Genomic DNA, 20,018 nt, shown 5'->3' with positions numbered 1-20,018 from the left:
AATTAATTAGTAAATCTGACTTACCGTATAAATCTTTCAAAGATGGTTTTGACTAAGAGGCACATATGGAACTTGATACTAAGTTGAAAACAAAAACAAAAACAAAACAAAAAAAAAAACCAAAAATGCGTAGAACCTAAAGGTAAGTCAGAAGTGCAACATACAAATGTTCTGGGAAACACTTCTGCAGCAAGTGAGGAAGAGCTGGCCAAAAAAAACCCTGAAGAAATGCCAGCTAAGAAGCCAGATGCTGCTTGAAAAACAATGTTCCAGAGTTTGGCATCTGGGACCATTAAATGCCAAGCTGATCCCCATCTGTGGGAAAAGATGCTTACTGCCTCTGTGGGAGGAAAGCTAAGAAAGAGTACAGCAGTAGTTCAAAGGGGTACCAGTAAAAACAGAAGGCAGACTGAACTCAGTTTTCAAATTAAAATCATATAATGATTTACTTTTGAACTCCAATATCGTTTAAAATCCATTCATTTAGAAATAAACATATCTTAGAAACATACTGCGTAAATATGCATGCTTTTACTTCTGTATCTTTGAGGTATTCACCCATCCCTAATTTAAGAATCACCTGCTCAGACAAGTTGGTACAGAACAATTCTCCTGTGGTTCTGAGAAAACACAGAGGCTGCTTTTACCTTGGCTTTTCCAAAGAAACTTCTACAGAAGGGGAAAAAAAAAAAAAAAAAGGAAAACGGCATGCTGCTTTTCTGTAACAGTACTATAATTAAAGTTCATGGTATGCATAACATTGCATACATTCTAATCACAGAAGACCAGTCTTTGGCAAAGGTAAATGACAGCCACACAAATGGAAAATTGTTTTATACTCTGAAAAGAAGATGTGGCTTCAAGTGCTAGTGATACAGGGAATTGACAATTAACTAAATAGCACTTAAAAAACTAACACTTAAAGAACTAACCCTACCCCACATCACTAAAGACATTTATAGAGCTACATCACATCACTATTGCCTAGCCTTGCTTAACTCTGTGTAACTTATTGTATGAAAAACAGGACTTCACTGGCGCCTTGCAAAAATAATAATCCTTGGGTGCACCCTTGATGCATCCTTGGGTGAACTAGATAACAGAAACTTGGGCACAGGACAGGAGATATGCCAGTTTTAACCAACTCAGCAGTCTGAGACCTAACCAACTCGTCACACTGGACCAAAGGTAACCGTGTACAGAGAAAGAGGACCCGGGTTCACGATCACTGCGCGGCTGCAACCAGGAGGAGCCGGAGGTGGAGACTCTGGAAATGGTCTCCCGGAACTCATTGTAATAAGAACTGCCTTCTCGGGGACAGGTTATGAATACGTATAGGTGTTCCTAAAACTTTTATGAATATGTAACACTTTACTGCATTTAACCAAGCTCACAGCTACTGTAATTTTACACACCTATTAGGTGAAATGATTCCGCATGTGTCCGGTGTCGTAAATAAATACATACCTTCCTTATAACCTCAAAGGTTGTAAGGTCATTCCGTGCCTCACTAGGAAGCAAAGAGGAGAGCTACAGGGCGGGATGTTATACTTGGGAATGGACTGAGAAAGTAACAGGAAGGAGACAGAATAAGCCGAACTCTGACAGCATGGTTACCCAGATTGTCAGTTGGCATAAATTATTATCTAAGTAAAGACAAAGAAAGATAATCATGGTATGGTTACTAATTGAAGAAGCATTGCTAGGGAAGACTTACACAGTTAGAGATGAGTTCTGAAATTACTCAAAAGACTCTCCAATACAAACACAACTCATTATTTCAGCTGGAGTCTAAAAGGGAGTAGGAAAACTATGGCCTCTTACAGAACAGGATAAATAACAGAAGGGTTTAAATGAAGAGCCTTTAAACATAGACAAGATTTTTTCACATTATCTGTAATTTCTCAAAAGTCGTTAAGGAACTTAAACCTCATATTTAAAAGCGACACTGGACAACTTTTTTTTTTGCGGAATTTAGTGGAAAAGAGGTGTTTCAGTGCCAGAGTCACCCCTGAAAAGAAGAAGCTAGCTCCTGGAATTAGAAGCATGCAAGTAACATTATAAAACTATCTAATTTTTTTCCGCACATGTGATCCAATCATGACATTATACAAAACTCAGATCTGTATCATATGTAGCCGAAGAAGAGGACCGCTGCACTCAAAAAAATGTGCTAAGAAGCAGCATAAAGGAAGTGTACTTAAAATTTGTTCCAGACATAAGCACACTAAAATAGCATAGATGGAGAAAATGAATAACCATTTCATAATACTCTAACCCCACTTACAGCATTTTGTAACACAACTAGGCTTAAATATCTAAATAATACTCATAATTGTGAAGGGGAAAATAGAGACTTGTGATATAGTTGCACCAACAGGATGTAAGAAAACATGTGCCAAAAGTCAAATTTAAAGGATAAGAATGAGTAGGTAGGAAAGATGTCTGTCTGGGAAACAAACAAACAAGCAAGAAGGGGTCCTTATTCCAAAAGTAAGATGTTAAGAGCAGATGATATCACACTTTTGGAGAGAAGACAAGAAGAATAAAACATGGATGGTAAGTGAGGGAACATGGAAAAAAAGAAGACAGGTCACTGTGGTTCCTGCTTCTCTCACTGGAGAACTCTGGAGACCAACTACCTTGAACTAAGCAACTAAGAACAATCAACAGCCACAGCCAGCAGTACTAGCTGAACAGCATCAGTTCCGTAGTAATGCATTGTTATATAAACATAAATGATAAATACATTTACAAATATAAATAAATATATAAATGCAAATTATATTGGTTTGTACAGTTATTAATAGTAAGGACTAATGGTGTTGTACATACAATGATAATAATTAACAGCAATTAAGAATTAACCTTTGTCAATGCGTAATGTTAATGAGTATCAGCAATCCAGTAAAGGGTAATTCTGAGTTTGGAACTTCTATAGTTTGTCAGTCTTTTCAGATATTCCCACCACGGAGATCACTAATTTCCTGAATGATACATGTATCTATATATTCATTTGCAAGAAACTTATCTTTAATGAAGTTACAATGAAAGGAATTCATACTTTATAGTAAAGTCATAGGGAGTAGAGATCCTGGGTAGAGCTCTGATGCTAAAGACTGGCACTGTTAGACTGACTAACATAGTCAGCATGAGTCCCAATCAGTGATCCAAGATACTGTAAAGATTACTGTTCTGTATTTTTTTTAAGTTTGTTTTTTTTTTTTTTTAAATAAAATATTTCGTGTTTATACAAAAAAGTAGCAAAGAAGCAAAAGGACAAACTACAGTTATAAAAATAGAACTGGACTTCTGTTCACACAGGGATTATAAAATGGCATCTTAGTGGATGGATTCAACATCTGACGAAGGACAACTTCACTGAAGCGAACACTAAAACTGTTATAAAAATATAAGAAAATAGATGACATAAGGACATATACTTAAGTAAGTCTAATTTGCTGTTTAGTTTGTAGAAGTCCGTTGGTATGTTATAAAAAGAAAATTAGCAACAACTTCCAGCATTAATACTGACAAGATGGTAAATAGCATGAATCTGTGGGATTCTTTGTGGATAGACAAAAAGAATGGAGCACTTTAAAAAGGCACTTTGTTAATTCTCCAGGTCTTAATGTCATCATGGTTACTTCAAATCTCCAAACCATGCTACATCATTAGAAACACCAGCTCATCCATAAAGCTATGTTGCTTATTATTTTGCAAGAAGAGTTGAAGAGATTTTCACTTAAAGTTTCCCTGTAAGCTAGTAACAGCAAAGGAGACACAAGGGTTTTAATTAGGGTTTGATGTTACTAGGGCAAACCTCAGAAACATCAAGAGATACGATAAAACAGATAGAGGAGAAATAGGGAATTCAGCTGATAATAGATGCAACTGCCTATAAACGTTCAGGGACATAATTTGAGAGATCATGCTGTCTTGAGGATTAGAACGAGGTTCACAGGATACTGGAAATATATGCATGAAACTAGTCTAAATTCATTTCTTTGCTGTGCCATGTGGCAAACTGTAAAGTGAGAAAAATAATTTTCTTAGTTTATCAGCTGAACAAAAATTAACTAGAATGAAACAGGAATTATGTAACAAATGACCCACATTTAACAATTCAAGGTTAAGTATAGATTTGGTATCTGTCTTATTCTAACATTTATTCTGATTTTTTTTAAATAGAAATATGCAACTGAAAATATTTTTTTTTCTGTTGACATGGTTTATTTTCCTGTGATGCAAACCATAAAGAAAATCATTTAATTCTGGCATACTTGTTCATGCTTCAGTTTTGGCAGCAAGATTTCATATCAAGGTTCAAAAATGAACAGTGTCAGATAAATAAATAGACTTAAAAGAGACATTTTTAATGCCTAATTATGGTTTGCATTATTATTCTCATTATTACAGATTTAAAACTTGGTACAAAAATATTTCTTTTTGTATCACATTATTTTCTGTTTGTTTGTTTCTTTATATATACAGAAATATATATTTTATGCTGCTGCACAATAAATTACTTAATTTGTCAAGAACTGATGTTTTCAGATGGATTTGCAAATGCTTAACAGAAAGTAAACTAGCGAGTATTATCAGAGACATAAAAGAAAGCTATGTTATCTAAATTTGGCATTAATTTAAGAGTGATATCAAGTACTAGCAGTGGTGGGACCAACTTCAAAGAAATTTAGAAAATTCTGAATATCATTGCCAGTGGCTAAAGTTACACCAGGAAAAGAAAAAGTGCCAGAACATGGCCACAGGCAAGGAAACTGCATTGTCTTTCACTTTTGCATTCTTGAAACAGTGCCTGGCCTAACTTTGATCCAGGCAAACTATTGCTTGTCCACAAGAATTCCTAGGCACAGCCCAAGAATGCCAATGATCTTTTCTATTAGGCAGTTAAGAGCAATTATCCTGTTTGAAAGTCTACATTTAATTTTAAAGATATGGCTGCATGTCCTCAGGATCAGATGCAGTTATAAAACTATTTTTCATTAGTAGACTACAAAGAACTACATATTTCAAAAAATATGAGCTACAAAAAGAAAAAAAAATTGTTTTATGCCCCAATAAACTTTAAAAAGTGAAAAAAAAAAAAAAGTTAACAGATTTTCTCAACCTCACTAGGCTCTTCTTTTTCTGTTGCTAGACTGAAAAAATATTTACCAAAATAAAACATACTATATAAAAATGCAGTTCTAAGATAACACAAAGTATTTCAGTCTTATTCTGAACAGAAAATAATGCTCAAAATTATTTTTATATATTATTAAACTTAGTTAAATTTATCTTTGGCTATTTGCAGAATCATTTGTCTGTTTTCAGCTGTGTTATATTTTATTTCTGTTTATTGTCTATATTACCAGGAATATAATCACTGTCCAACAGCTAGACTGTGTGGTATGTACAGTCATTACACTGTGTTCTTTATGTAGCTAGATCAACATCTATTAAGAGATTACATTCAGATACAGAAGGACTGTTCCGGTATTGATATCATAAAGGTAAACTCTGGCTACAAATAACAGAAGCTGACCGCTGGATAGTTTACAAAGATCTTATCCTAGTACTGGAAAAAAAAAATCATTTTTATAGCATAAATTCGTGCATGATATAAAGATTGGGGTTTGAGTTAAAAATAGTACAGTTAGTGTCAAATTCTTCACTTTCAGTGTTGCTTTAAATTTTAAATTACCGATTAGTTGCCAATTTAAGCCACAAGGTGGCAGTAATGATATAATCTCATCTGAAATTGTACAACTACATCTACTTCCAATACTTTGGAAGCATCTCCTGTGCTTACAAGGCATACATGACAGAAAGAGATCCTATATTTTTTTGACAAAATACAATTCCAGATTAGATTACTTGCTAAGTGTTTTGAATTGATGCATATTTAAAATTTTCATCTACAATTATGTCTGCTGACATAATACGTATATGCAGTAAAGCAGTGCATCCATGACACAAGTTGTTTGCTCATCTTTGTGTAATAACATTCTATTCCCCAAGTTTAGAAGTAAAGTAATAACTAGATGTATAAGTCTGTCTCACCTGAAACACAATGATATAGTGAGAAAATGCAATGCTTACCGATAGCTGTTGAAAAGATCCATGCAGGTGCCATTGTTTTTACAGGGTTCTGAATTACATTCATTGGATTCATTTTCGCAAAATGTTCCTTCCCATCCAGGCAAGCAAACACACTGGTATCTCTGTAATGTATTAAGTAAAATACATAGCTGTTACTTTTTGTATTTTTAATACTGTTACATTAGGTATTAGTAGTGATTGTTGTGCATTTTTGTCTTCTAACAGGTGCTTCAAACTTGAAAATTTTATAAATATATCAATAGTTGGGCCTGCTAATATGATGAAAACATGATATGAGGTAAGTATGCAACAGTACTTATTGCTACTTTCTTGTATAATCAATTTGTGTACCTCAAACTGTTTACGATCTCTTCCTCCTTCCTTCAAGTTTTTCTAATTAAAATTATGTCTTCTATAAAACTACTTTGCTTAGATATTACACTGACATGCTTAAAACACATGTATTTTCAATCATCTGAGTTATACTGTTCATCATGCAGTCCAAACAGAACTCAATATAAAATAATTTATTATGGAAATTCTAAGTAATATATTTCTATCCAACTTAACACCTTTAATATTAAATCATGCAACAGTATCTTAATTAAGTAGTACTAGACAACTCATGACATGAGAAATACTGCCTCCTATACAACACATTAGATAGAATACAAGGTGTATTGTGTTGTAGTCCAGAGAGCATAAATACAAGTCTTCTAGCTCTCTGCTGGTAGTATTATATTAAATAGACGAACCATCAGATGTTGTGAGTGCAAAATTTCTGACTGATTAAACTGAATAAAACTTCAGCAGTGTGTATATCCATCTCAAAATGACATATAATACAAGATTTTTTTCATCTACACTGCAAACCTGTTATACTGAATTGTAACCACATTCAGTATTACCTCCAACTTCAAAATTATCTGATATCTGCTTGCAATGGGCTATTTGACATAATCTCACAAAAGCGTAATGCATCTATTCCCTCCCTATGTTCTACCAAAGAAAAAAAAAAATAGAGGAAGGTGAACATCTGCTGAATTGATTATTAATTAGAGAGGGGCAGCAATTCCATTCAGCAGTAGTTTTAGTTGCTTCTTTTGTAACATGCTTGCTTCTTACAAAACTTCTCTCTACCAAAGGTAGGAACCACTTTAATGGTAAACATGACTAATGCAAATTATTTCATTACTTGCTAAACATTGCAACAGCCTTCAGGGTAGATTTTAAAGTCTATTAAAATCCTTGTAAATTTTGAACCAATAACAGACAGCAAAAAAAGTTTAGGAATATTTTTAAAAGCTGAGTGTGTAAATAAACTGCCATAGCATGATGATCAAATGTGTAATGTATCAGCATTGTGGCATCTACATGTGCTTATAGTCTGCAAATCATACAGCTGCATCTTAGATGTTCAGTTACTGAATCTGCATTTTGGAAACAGAGACAATTGTTTTTCAAAGAGATATAAGCTATGAATTTTTACATTAACGGTGAAAATATTTATTTCCCTAACACAATTTATAAATATAATAATTTAAGTGTCAGAACTCTGAGGGAATTCAAATTAGCCAATTGTCCCAGACCTTTCTACAATGATACTCACCCTCTCCTGCAAAATTAAAAGCTTAGAGTATTTTATTGGAATAAATATAACAAAATAAAAAAGAAAGCAAGTTAATGGTTTAAAGTCGAGCTCAGTATGATTGTCCTGAGGTTTCATACAGTATTGAAGAGTTCCACTGATTCCAATACTTAAAATTAAATTATGTACATCTATATTCTACTATAGCTGGCCAAATCAACTTTGCATCAGCCAATTTGTACATACAGTATTTGAGATTCATATTTTTCCCAACTGCATTCTATTATTTTTGTGTTCATGTTCACTAACACATTTGCTATGTTTGCTTGGGACACAGCCATGTTTTCTGTAACATGGATTTCCTGCAACCACTGAGATACATTTTAAAAAAGAGAAAATAAGATTGAAGGATATTTTTCGAGTTAAGGTGAGGCATGGAATGTCATTAACTTGTTTACAGAGCAAAACAAGACAACAGAAAAATAATTGTTTGAAAGCAGGTTGGACACTCAAGAGGAGATCAGTATGTACTGATAAGTTAACTACATATTCTAGTGAAAAAAAAGTAATGTTTTGTCCTCTGTGTTTTACATTTGCTATTCCATGCAACTAAATACAACTTGCAACCTATGGACTCCATCTGTTAAAAAACCCAAACAAACCCAAACCAAAAACAAAACACAAAAACCCCTCAATTGATAGTTTACTGTTATTGCTCTGTACTCCTATAACTCAGGCTCAAGAACTGCAAAATATTCTCCATGGAGAGAGAAGAAAACTGGCAACATGAGTCCAATAAGTGCAAAATATTTGCAGTGAGAGTAAGTCAAATGCTAATATAGGAGACAAAAATATATTGTTGAAGTAGTTTGTATTTTTTAAATAAGATACTGAAACACAAACTTGGAAAGATAAAAAAATTTTCTGGGAATTCTGCCAAGGGAAGAAAAAAATACATTGAGATGAATTACATTACTAGACCACATGTTAATATTTTCTATTACATCATAGCCACATCTAAATTAGATATTAAATATTTTAATGAATCGGAATTTTTTTCTGAGATTTCCTCAGCTCTTTGCCTATATATCAGTGCCATGAAAACAAATATTAGAATGGAAACCAAAAGATGCTACAAATACAAAAGACAAAAAGGAGGACTACTAAACCCTACCCACAAGTAACTATTAGACACCTCTTAAAAACTGTTGTATTGTCTGGTTAGGTTTTCATATAAAGCAGAAATGTGAGAAAATTACTTACTTCCAAAATCCTCTTCCAGAATTAGAAGTGAAAGGAGGTTGCAAGTGGTTTTGTTCAGAAAGCAGCAGTATTTATTCTGGTCTCAGTAAAAACATCTATAAATCAGCTACTGAAATTCTGTGCTTTGTAGATTTCTCATTATATGAGGATTGACACACCAAGCACAAAATATTACTCACACATATGTATATCATGTATAGGTACAGGATACATAAACTAAAAATTCTTATATAATATTTCATCTCTGTGAAGATTTACAATAACTGAAAGTGTCATGTTATAGGTAGGTAAAAAGGTATTGACAGACACAAGGCTTCGCAGAGAAGGACCTGGGGGTCCTTGTGGACACCAAGTTGAACACGAGCCACCAATGTGCCCTTGAAGCAAACAAGGCTAATGGTGTCCTAGACTGCATTAGGAGAAATGTGGCCAGCAGACCAAGGGATCCTCTCTGTCTACTCAACACTGGAGAGGCCACCCCTGGAGAGCTGTGTCCAGTTCTGGGATCACCAGCACAAGAGAGAGATGGAGCTACTGGAGAGAGTCCAGCAAATGTCCAGTAATTTATTAACAGATTGGCACATCTGTCTTATGGGGAAAGGCTGAGAGAGGTGGGATTGTCAGTCAGGGCACAGTGTACACTGAACAGTATAAAAGGAAACTGCATAGTGGAAAGTATGCAGTGAGTCAAGCAAAAGACTGAAGGAATAGGATTTGACACCTATTCATGTGTTTCTTCCTTTTTATTAATTGTAATGATATATTGCTATCCATTGTAGACAGATTAAAATAAATGGTACCTTCAAATTCCTCCAAATAATCTTTTGCTTGTCCTCCAAAGAGCACAATAAATTTATAAACAACACCATAGTTTTCATTTTACAGAGCTTTCCTTTGTACAATATATAGCACAGCATTTGTGAGAAGCGTGGGCTTTACCAGCTATACACAGGGTCACAAACTGTGATTCTTTTTAGTCTCCTGTGTACATATTCAGAACCATACATACACACTAGTGTGTCTTCATTCAATTAACTGTGTGTGGTAAGAAAGTGTTATTTAAGAGCATTTGCATATTTTCCCTTTTCCAACACTGTAAATGATAACTTAATCATTTCCTTAAGCCCTAGTCAATGTTACTTTACTGGAAAATGGCAACTGAACATCTGGCAAATAGAAACTACAATGAAAAAGGTTCATCACACACAACAAGGATCTGAATTATGAACATGGTAAATGTTCAAGCCTGAATTTTTACCATGCAGATATATACTCCAGGTACTTTTTTTTCCTCCTCCCTCTACAGAAAACTTTTCATCACAAAATTCTGTTGGAAGTAGGGCTTTTTCCTGCAGAAAAGCTTCATTCAACTTAGTTTTGTTAGTGCTAGCAGCAGTTCATTTAACCCTGTGAAATAAATCTGAACATAAAAAAGTAAGCATCTGTGAAATTATATTTGCAATTGCTCTAAGCTGTATTGAGTTCACAACATTATTTATGCAGCCTTTTTGTTAATATAAGGGTCTTTTCCAAGTTGCTACCATAAGGCTTCACTTTTAAATTATTACTGACTTAACCGTTTACATAACCATACATACTCACTAACAAAATCAGATTATTTGCATTTTCGTTATTACATTGTTTTCATGATTCAATTCCCTTTGAGTTTATATCTTAAATAATATAGGTTATTTGAAAAAAATTAATTAAAAAAAAATCAACAAACAAGACACTTGTCCATCTTCAGTTGGTTTAACACTTACTTTAACTTTTACTAAAGAAAACCAAACTAAAACAAGATCTATGCAGAGTGAAGTCCCAGCAACTTCTCTACCTTTTAGTGTTCTGGTAATTAATTATTTACCTGTTCTTCACAGGATGTAAGAATAGTGAATGTATTAATAGCATTCCTCTATAAGAAAAAAGAAAATTGACTTCTGAGACATGAAGAAAATCTTCAATTGGCTTTGTTTTTTCTAGTCTAAAAGACATATACAGCTTGCACTTACAGAAGTTAATAACTCTGTAATAGATAGAGTCAGATTACCTAACTAACAGCAAATAAACCTTTATTGGGGGGTTGCAATAAGATTATTAATACTGATATTAATTGTATGAACAAATATAATAAGCTACTTGAAAGATTAAGGTAAAGAAAAATGAAACATTGATTTGGAAGTGGAGAATAATTACAATAAAAAGTCTACTTTCTAAACACTGCTACAACAACTGAATGGCTCTGATGAAACCACTATGTAAAAATCACCAAAATCAGTTAATCAATCTTATTATTAGAATAATTAGTTGTCATATTATTATGTGTTACTTTATTTAAAAAAGCTTTTTTCTATTTTGCTCTCACCATGTAAGTTATAAAGCCTATGTGAGTTTTGTACTAAGCACTGCAAAATGTGAAATACTAGGATAAATAAATTAAGTACTAGCTACCTACAGAATTTGAGATATCAGTATGCATTTCTCAAAAGCCAATCTACTCTCTATTTTTATTCAGATATATTTCCCTAAATAGTTTGACATGTTAAAAATCCTGACCAATATATTTATTTATCCTTCTAAACCTCCTTGTATGATTTTGCACCCTAAGTTATTATAAATTATATATTATGTAATATCACACATAAAACAGAATTTCTTTTATTTAAATTTTGAGCAAGGCCTACAGGAGAAATAAAGGACATTTTTAATTTGCTTATCTCTCCAATCTTTTAAATAATGAATTAGTTAAATTAGCAAAAGGAGCATATTTGAAACAGTACAGGCAAAGTTTGATGAGCTGTAATGAGTTTTGTCTTACATTGCAATATTTCTACATCTGTGTCTACTAAAAGCATATAATAAATATGTGCAAAAGTATCTTTTTCATCTTTTTCAACAGCACACCAGTAGTAAAGACAAAATTAAATTTTCATTCAGTGCAGTCCCCAACTTAAAATATGGCTTGTATCTAGACGTGTTTCATATTTACAACTCTAACTGCACTTACTGTAGTTTGTAACCACAAAGAAAATGGTCTTAAATGGGAATACTACTTATTTGCCCTGTTTTTATACACTACCATTTCATAAAATGTTAGCTTTGCTGATAAATCCATAATCACCACTGCTTTTGATATTGATCATTTTAAAATGACACATTTACAAAAATATGATACTTTGCTGAAAGTTTAGTGCTCTTAAAATCAAATCATGACTAATGCTAGCAACAGACTTCTCTTCAAATTACATTAGATTTCATGTTCCCATTTCAAACAAATGCTGGCCTGTGCCTTTAGAATCAAATCAATTATATACATCACTGCTTAGATATGACAATACTCATAGTCCAATGGAAATCTTGTTGGAGTAGTTTTCTCTATGGAGATTTGTCCACAACATGCTGAGGCATAGAAACATGCAACATGGCTTTTACTCATATTGATATGGGTTTTCTATTTGAAAATGACTAATATTAAACATTTTGTAAGTGTTAGGTTAGCAGAAAAAAGAAAAAAATACTTAGTAACAAATGCATACCTCTGTGATGTTATATTTTTCTAGTTATTTTAAAATGTTATTCTATGAGACACTACAAGAAATACAAACACTAGAAAACCTTAAGAAGTATTTAAGAACAATCATTAAAATAAACAACTGTGACAATCAAAGTGTTTAAAACTTGCAGCTGCAAATTGGGAAAGATCCTTCTTAGGAAAGAAGAGAGATTTCTAGAAAAAAAATATTTTAATACTTTTTTACAATTTTTTAGAAATGTAATTCTAAGTACGGGCCTACTCTAACCGGACTAGAAGTAATTTTATGACAACAAACCAAAGTCAGTCTGAGATCTCTTGCATGTATAGTAATCAGTGATAGAAATTTTTTTTGGGTCTCTATTTCTTGACCTCTGCCATTTATCCTATTTATATCCTGCTTTCCTCACTCTCCTAGAGAGCTCACTAGGAAATGTGTCAAAGAAATCACCTTCAATGTGACAGGTGTGAACACCAAAGGAAAACTAATGAAAAACAACAGCCGTAAGCTGTTTGTGCAAAATAAACCAAATAACTAGTCCAGCTAGTGACAGACAATTGAGTATCTGCCTTTGATAAGTGTACCTTGTTTGATGTTTAGCTCAATCATTCAATGAATAGTTAAAGGTTATAAACACATTCCTGTTAAGCAGAAGTGCTGGAAGGAACCCACCTGAAAGCTTGCCCAGAGTTTTCAGTTCGCTCCTAGACCTCAGGTAACAGGAGAGCTCTGGGAGTCAACTGTGATATTCCAAAGGAATAACATACTGACAGACAGGAATTATATTTTGTTTCTGAATTTCAAACCTTGTGTTGCTGCTGTTAGCTTTTTAGATAAAGTAAAATAGCTTTTTAAGTACAGTAAGAAAAAGCAGTAGAACAACTACTGTTTGCTACAAAACAAAGCTATCTAGTACCTTAATAGATGATTAAAATATAGATCTTAAGTATACAACCATTATCACATCAGTACACTTTAAGTACCACTAAGTGCCATTTTTGCCCACCTCAGGCTCAAAAGTAATGGAAAGTTAAAAAAATAGGCAGTTCTGAAAATACTTCAACCCCAATATCCTTAGAAGCACCTAAACATTCACAGAATTAGGTGATGTCAAGTTTCCTCTTTGAAGTTTCACTCATCCCTACTTTAGATTTATAGAGCATTTCTGTGTAATAAAACACATTCCAAATTAATGTGCTCCTTCCATCACATCTAACACAAAGAGGTGAGTTTCTGAAAGTGCCAAACCTTGGCACTTGTGCCCTTCTGTAAGTATGGTTAGCATAAAAACAACCTGCTAGACAGCTAATAGAGAAGGATCAAAGAAGAAAAGATGACTTTAATAAACAAATGTTATTCAATCTAGTATAGCATTAATATGTATACTTGCAGAGATTTTATTCCATCTAATTCACTATTGCTATGCACTAGAATAAGAGAGTTTCAAAATCATACGCACAAGCTGTAAAAGAAAATTATGTCATTCTCCAAACTAAAAGATATGATACAAGGATCAGATCTAGTGATGGATACAAAATGGCTGACAGAGGAAATAGGTTTAATACAGCAAGTAAGAGCCTATGCAGAGCAAATGATGAAAGACGGCAAGCCGAGAGAGGGTGGAAGGGAAGTATGACCTGACCTAACAATGTAAGGACAAACATCAAGAAGCAAAGCATTACAAAAAATACAAAAATGCAGACTTTTTCTGGAAAAAAAATGAGACCCAAACAGTTTTGTTTAACCATAACCTTCTTAATTAATAGAAGATTCTTATGACATTAAGGTTACCTCATTGTTTCTGAAACTAGAAGCATGATCACGTGCTGGTCACGTAGTGACTCTGGATTTCAGTACCTCACAGCAATCCAAAATAGCTGTTTGCTCACACTGGAAGGATTCACTCACTTGTTTCCTTCTCAAGGATCAAGAAAGCTTATGTATCTGGTGTGGCAGCCTGGCATGAGCTGAGCAATGTTTAAAACTTGCTGACTCTCAGGTGACTCTCTTCTCACTACCTGCTAATGGCAACACTTGCCAGCCTGCAGAGAACCTTCCAGAGGGACTGGTGGGGAGCACCTGCACAGCAGCAGCCAAGGGAATTTAAGCCAATCACAACTGAGCATTCCCTCTCTGATCCTATCACTAATAGGAGCTTCAGGGGTCTAATGGTGGCAAGGAGTGCTGCCCTGGATTGCTCCACTTCCTTCTGCACCATATTGCCTTTCTCCACCTCCAACACTGCAGGGCAAGGACATTGTGTGAGGAATTCACCCTGACCCACCTGGCTTCGCTCTCAGGCTCTCCCATCTTCCCCACCACAGGCAGAAAGACATGTCACTTGTTAACATTAAATATGTTTCTGCGACTAAAAGTGCTTTCACACCTGAGCCCAGCTAGTTCTCAGCCTGTCAGTTTGGTCTCAAACAGCATCATTTGGCTCAAAGTCTGTGGGCAACAAGTGCTCCTGTAGTCAGGAGCTCAGGCTGGTGCCTGGTAGCAGCCCTCAGCCAATGCACAGTAGTTATCTCACGGGGTACAGTTTCAAATAAAATATGTGATGCTGATGTTAGGCTATGAGCATGCAAATGAAGATGCAAAGCTCAGAGCATAAACCAGTAGGAAATCATGTAGCTGTGCCAACACAGAGGTAAACAAAGCATGCATTGAAAGTCAGGTGTTTGAAACAATGAGAATATGGATCTATATTTACATGGGGCTGAATTTGCATATCTCGGGGCTTGATTGTGCTGGTTTTCAGAGCTGTGTCATCATTCTTTGCTTTTTTTAATTAATCAACATGCTCAGTTGTTTCAAATCTGATGAAAACTCTTCCATGTACTTAGGTCATATAGCTAGTTTCTAATGTCCAGGTAGCACTCACTGTGCATGCCTTTACGAGAAAGTTCAGCGCCTTTATTGTCAAGAGTTTTGTTGCTGCAAGTCCAGTGCCACAGCTCCTGGAAGACCAGTGGGTGCCTGGAGCTGGATAGCTTGTGTTCCCCAAAAGGGAAATTCCAGTGTCCCCAGATTCTGAGTCACTAAATACAGTGCAATTTTTTAGAATTTATCCCAGGACAAAAAGTAACACAATAGTGCAAATGTTTGTATTTAGCATGTGTTCTCTGCATTGGAAATTAAACCTCAGTGGACTTATCCCTGTTTCTTCACTCACAGTCTTGCATTACCAAAACTAAGAGTACATGGTTGTCTTGTAAAGAAGACCTGAAGTTCATTAATACACTAAGAACTTGAAGGAGTCTGTTTGGCAGTGTGACCTAGTGATAGCTGCATTCATAAGTAAAATATTCATAGCAGTTTCTGATTGCAAGAGAATTTCAGTAACTAATGTTTTATGTCCTCAGAGTGGCTTGTTATAGGAATCAATACTTTCTGGGAAAAGCACAAATTGTGTCCAACAGTCTAATTCTTTTGTTATATAACGTGACTTATAAATAAGTCACGAAAAGTCAAATACAAGTACTCTTTTGAAAACCAAATTATTTAACTGAAAAATCAATGAGGGCTTACTTTTCAGGCTTCTTCGAAAAATCGTATGTCAATTAAAATATGAATAAAGAGGCTGTAGAACAGGACACAAAAGTTAGTACTGAGATACATTTTAATTAGCTGAGGATTGTCACATTTTAAAATATGTCATTTATTAGAAGGAAGAAGGAAAGAAAAAAGAAAACTAGAGGCAGACTAGATAAACTGAGCAATAGCATCATGACCAACCCCCATAATTTTTAGAAACTTTTTCCTGTCTCATGTTTTTCCTCTCATCTTTTGAACATGTTTGTCTTACTATCTTGAATATCAGCAGCTTCAGACTTTAATAATATGTCTATATTTTCCTGAAAAATGAAAGTTAATTCCAGATTTATTAACATATTAAAGGACTATTAAGCAGGGATTTCACAGAATCACACAGAATCACAGAATATAAGGGATCGGAATGGACCTCAAAAGATCATCTAGACCAATCCTCTCACCAGAGCAGGAACACCTAGATGAAGCTACACAGGAACATGTCCAGGCGGATTTTGAATGTCTTCAGAGTAGGAGACTACACAAGCCCCCTGGCCAGCCTGTTCCAGTGCTCTGTTACCCTCACTGTGAAGAAATTTCTTTTAAATATAAGTGGAACCTCTTTTGTTCCAGTTCGAACCCCTTACTCCTTGTCCTACCATTGGTTGTCACTGAGAAGAGCCTGGCTCCATCCTCGTGACACTCGCCCTTTATATATTTGTAAACATTAATGGGGTCACCCCTCAGTCTCCTCTTCTCCAAGCTAAAGGCTCCCTCAGCCTTTCCTCATAAGGGAGATGCTCCACTCCCTTAATCATCTTTGTTGCCCTGCGCTGGACTCTCTCCAGCAGTTCTCTGTCCTTCTTGAACTGAGGGGCCCAGAACTGGACACAATATTCCAGGTGTGGTCTCACCAGGGCAGGGTAGAGGGGGAGGAGAACCTCTCTCGACCTACTAACCACCCCCCTTCTAATACACCGCAGAATGCCATTTGCCTTCCTGGCCACAAGGGCACAGTGATGGCTCATGGTCATCCTGCTGTTCACCAGGACCCCCAGGTCCCTTTTCCCCTACACTGCTCTCTAATAGGTCATTCCCCAACTTATACTGGAACCTGGGGTTGTTCCTGCCCAGACGTAAGATTCTACACTTTCCCTTGTTATATTTCATTAAATTTCCTCCCCCACAACTCTCCAGCCTGTCCAGGTCTCGCTGGATGGCAGCACAGCCTTCTGGCGTGTCAGCCACTCCTCCCAGCTTGGTGTCATCAGCAAACTTGCTGATAGTATGTTCTATTCCCTCATCCAAGTCATTGATTAATATATTGAATAATACTGGCCTCAGTACTGACCCTTGAGGCACTCCACTAGATACGGGCCTGCAACTAGACTCCGGCCCATTGACCACGACTCTCTGGCTTCTTTCCTTCAGCCGGTTTGCAGTCCGCCTCACTACCCTATCATTCAAACCACACTTCCTCAGTTTAGCTGTGAGGATGCTGTGGGAGACTGTGTCAAATGCTTTACTGAAGTCAAGGTAGACCACATCTGCCTGTCTGCCATCATCTATCCACATGGTTATGTGTTCATAAAAGGCTATGAGGTTGGTCAAGCATGACTTCTCCTTGGTGAAGCCATGTTGACTGCCCGTAATGACCCTCTTATCCTTGACATGCCTTGAGATGGCAGCAAGGATAAGTTGTTCCATCACTTTCCCAGGAATGGAGGTAAGGCTGACCAGTCTATAGTTACCCCGGTCCTCCTTCTTGCCCTTTTTGAAGACTGGAGTGACATTTGCTTTCCTCCAGTCCTCAGGCACCTCTGCTGTTCCTCAAGACCTGGCAAAGATGATGGAGACTGATCCAGCAACGCCCTCAGCCAGCTCCCTCAGCACCCGCGAGTGCATCCCATCTGGACTCATGGATTTATGGATGTCCAGATTGCTTAATTGCTCCCTAACATAGTCCTCATCAACTAAGGCAAACTCCTCCATTGTCCTGACTTCCTCTGGGGCCTCAGGGGTACGGGGCTCCTCAGGACAGCCTCTGGCAGAGTAGACAGAGACAAAGAAGGCATTCAGTAACTCTGCCTTCTCCATATCTTCTGTCACCAGGGCACCCACCCTATGCATCAGTGGGCCTACATTGCCTCTGGTGCTAGTTTTATCTGCCATGTATCTGAAAAAGCTCTTTCTGTTGTCCTTGAACCCTCTCACCAGGTTTAATTCTAAGGAGGCCTTACCTTTCCTAGTTGCTTCCCTACATCCTGTGACAGCAGCCTTATATTCTTCCCAAGGGGCTAGCCCCTCCTTCCATGATCTCTAAACTCTCCTCTTCCACTTGAGCTTACCCAGCAGTTCCCTGTTTAACCATGCAGGTCTCCTGACTCCGTTCCTTGAGTTCCTACGTGTCGGGATGGTTGGTAGAAGCAATCCCTGAATACTAACCAACTATCTTGGGCCCCTTTACCTTCAAGCAGCCTTGCCCATGGGATTTCCCCTAACAATTGCTTAAAAAGGCCAAAGTTTGCCCACTGAAGTCCAGGGTTGCCATTCTGCTTGTTATTCTGTTCCTATCACATGAGATCCTGAACTCCATAATTTCATGGCTGCTGCAACCAAGGCAACCCTCAACCTTTACTGCTTCAACCAGATCCTCCTTGTTAGTGAGGATGAGGTCCAGCAGTGTACCTCTCCTAGTTGGCTCCTCCACCATTTGCATCAGAAAGTTATCATCAATGCACTCCTAGACTGTGGCTGGCTGGCAGAGTAGTGCTTCCAGCAAACATCAGGTAAGCTAAAATCCCCCATGACAACCAGGGCCTGTGACTGTGAGGCTACTCTCAGTTGCCTGTAGAAGGCCTCATCAGCTTCCTCACCCTGATGGTGGCCTGTAATAGACACCCACAACAGTATCACCCCTGTCAGCCTGCCCCTTATTTCTCACCCATAAACTCTCAACTCGGTCCTCATCTGTGCCTGGACAATACTCAATACATTGTAGTTGCTCTCTCACATAAAGAGCAACTCCACCACCATGCCTGGCTGGCCTGTCTTTCCTGAAAAGGACATAGCCATCCATGACCACATTCCAGTCATGTGAACTGTCCCATCATGTCTCTGTAACTCCTGCCCGAACACAGGTTTCTAACTCCTGCTTATTCCCCATGCTGCGCGCATTGGCGTACAGGCATTTCAGGGAGCAAGCTGAGCACACCAATTTCACCCTAGGCGTATGGGAGGCCTCCCAGTCTTCATCAATTCTAGAGTGCTGCCCCACTGATGCAAGCCCAGCTACAACCCCATCCCCTTTTGAGTCTAGTTTAAAGCTCTCCAAATGAGCCCTGATAATTCCTGTCCCAGCATCCTCTTGCCCCAGTGAGATAAACCTTTCTCATGTAGCACTGTCCACACTGGTGTCATATAAAAACAACTGTTAACAAAGAATCCAAAGCCCTGCCTGTAGCACCAGTCCTGTAGCCAATCATTTATGGACTGAATTTTTCTATTCCCTCCCACATCATCATCCAAAAATGGAAGGAGGGAAGAGAAAATCACTTGAGCTCCAGACTCTTTCACCATCCGTGCCAAGGCCTTGAAATCTTTCTTCATTCCCCTCAGAGTGCAGGATGCAGCTTCCTCCCCATCTGTCTGGAAGATCAGCAGTGAGTAGTGGTCTGTTGGGTGCACCAGGTTCGGGAGCGCCCTGGTGATATCCCTGATCCAGGCTCCAGGTAGACTGCAGACTTCCCTGTGATGAGGGTGGGCTCTGCATATGGGGCCCTCTTTCCCTCTCAGAAAGGAATTGCCTACTACAATTACGCTTCTTTATTTCTTATCAGAGACAGTCTTGAGGTGTGGAGTCGATTACCTCTTTCTATGTGACCTTGTAGACAGGCCTTGCACCACATCCTCACCTACCTCTTCTTCAAGATCCAGGGCCTCAAACTTATTATGGGGGGGGGTACCTGGGGAAGCAAAGCAGGTAAGGAGGGGTGTTGCCT

General features: G+C 37.1%; 1 protein-coding gene across 1 annotated transcript in view; it reads right to left on the bottom strand.

Annotated features, from left to right (window-relative positions):
- The window catches only part of EYS (eyes shut homolog), an 870,143-nt gene that overhangs the window by 484,168 nt on the left and 365,957 nt on the right, over nucleotides 1–20,018 (bottom strand). Inside the window, exon 24 of the mRNA XM_065834576.2 lies at nucleotides 6,106–6,227. Coding sequence (XP_065690648.2) covers nucleotides 6,106–6,227 — 122 coding nt within the window. The remainder of the gene's footprint in view (nucleotides 1–6,105; nucleotides 6,228–20,018) is intronic.

The sequence above is a fragment of the Patagioenas fasciata genome, chromosome 3, assembly GCF_037038585.1.
Source record: "Patagioenas fasciata isolate bPatFas1 chromosome 3, bPatFas1.hap1, whole genome shotgun sequence".
NCBI classification, from domain to species: Eukaryota; Metazoa; Chordata; class Aves; order Columbiformes; family Columbidae; genus Patagioenas; species Patagioenas fasciata.
This window is presented reverse-complemented; position numbering and strand designations above follow the sequence as displayed.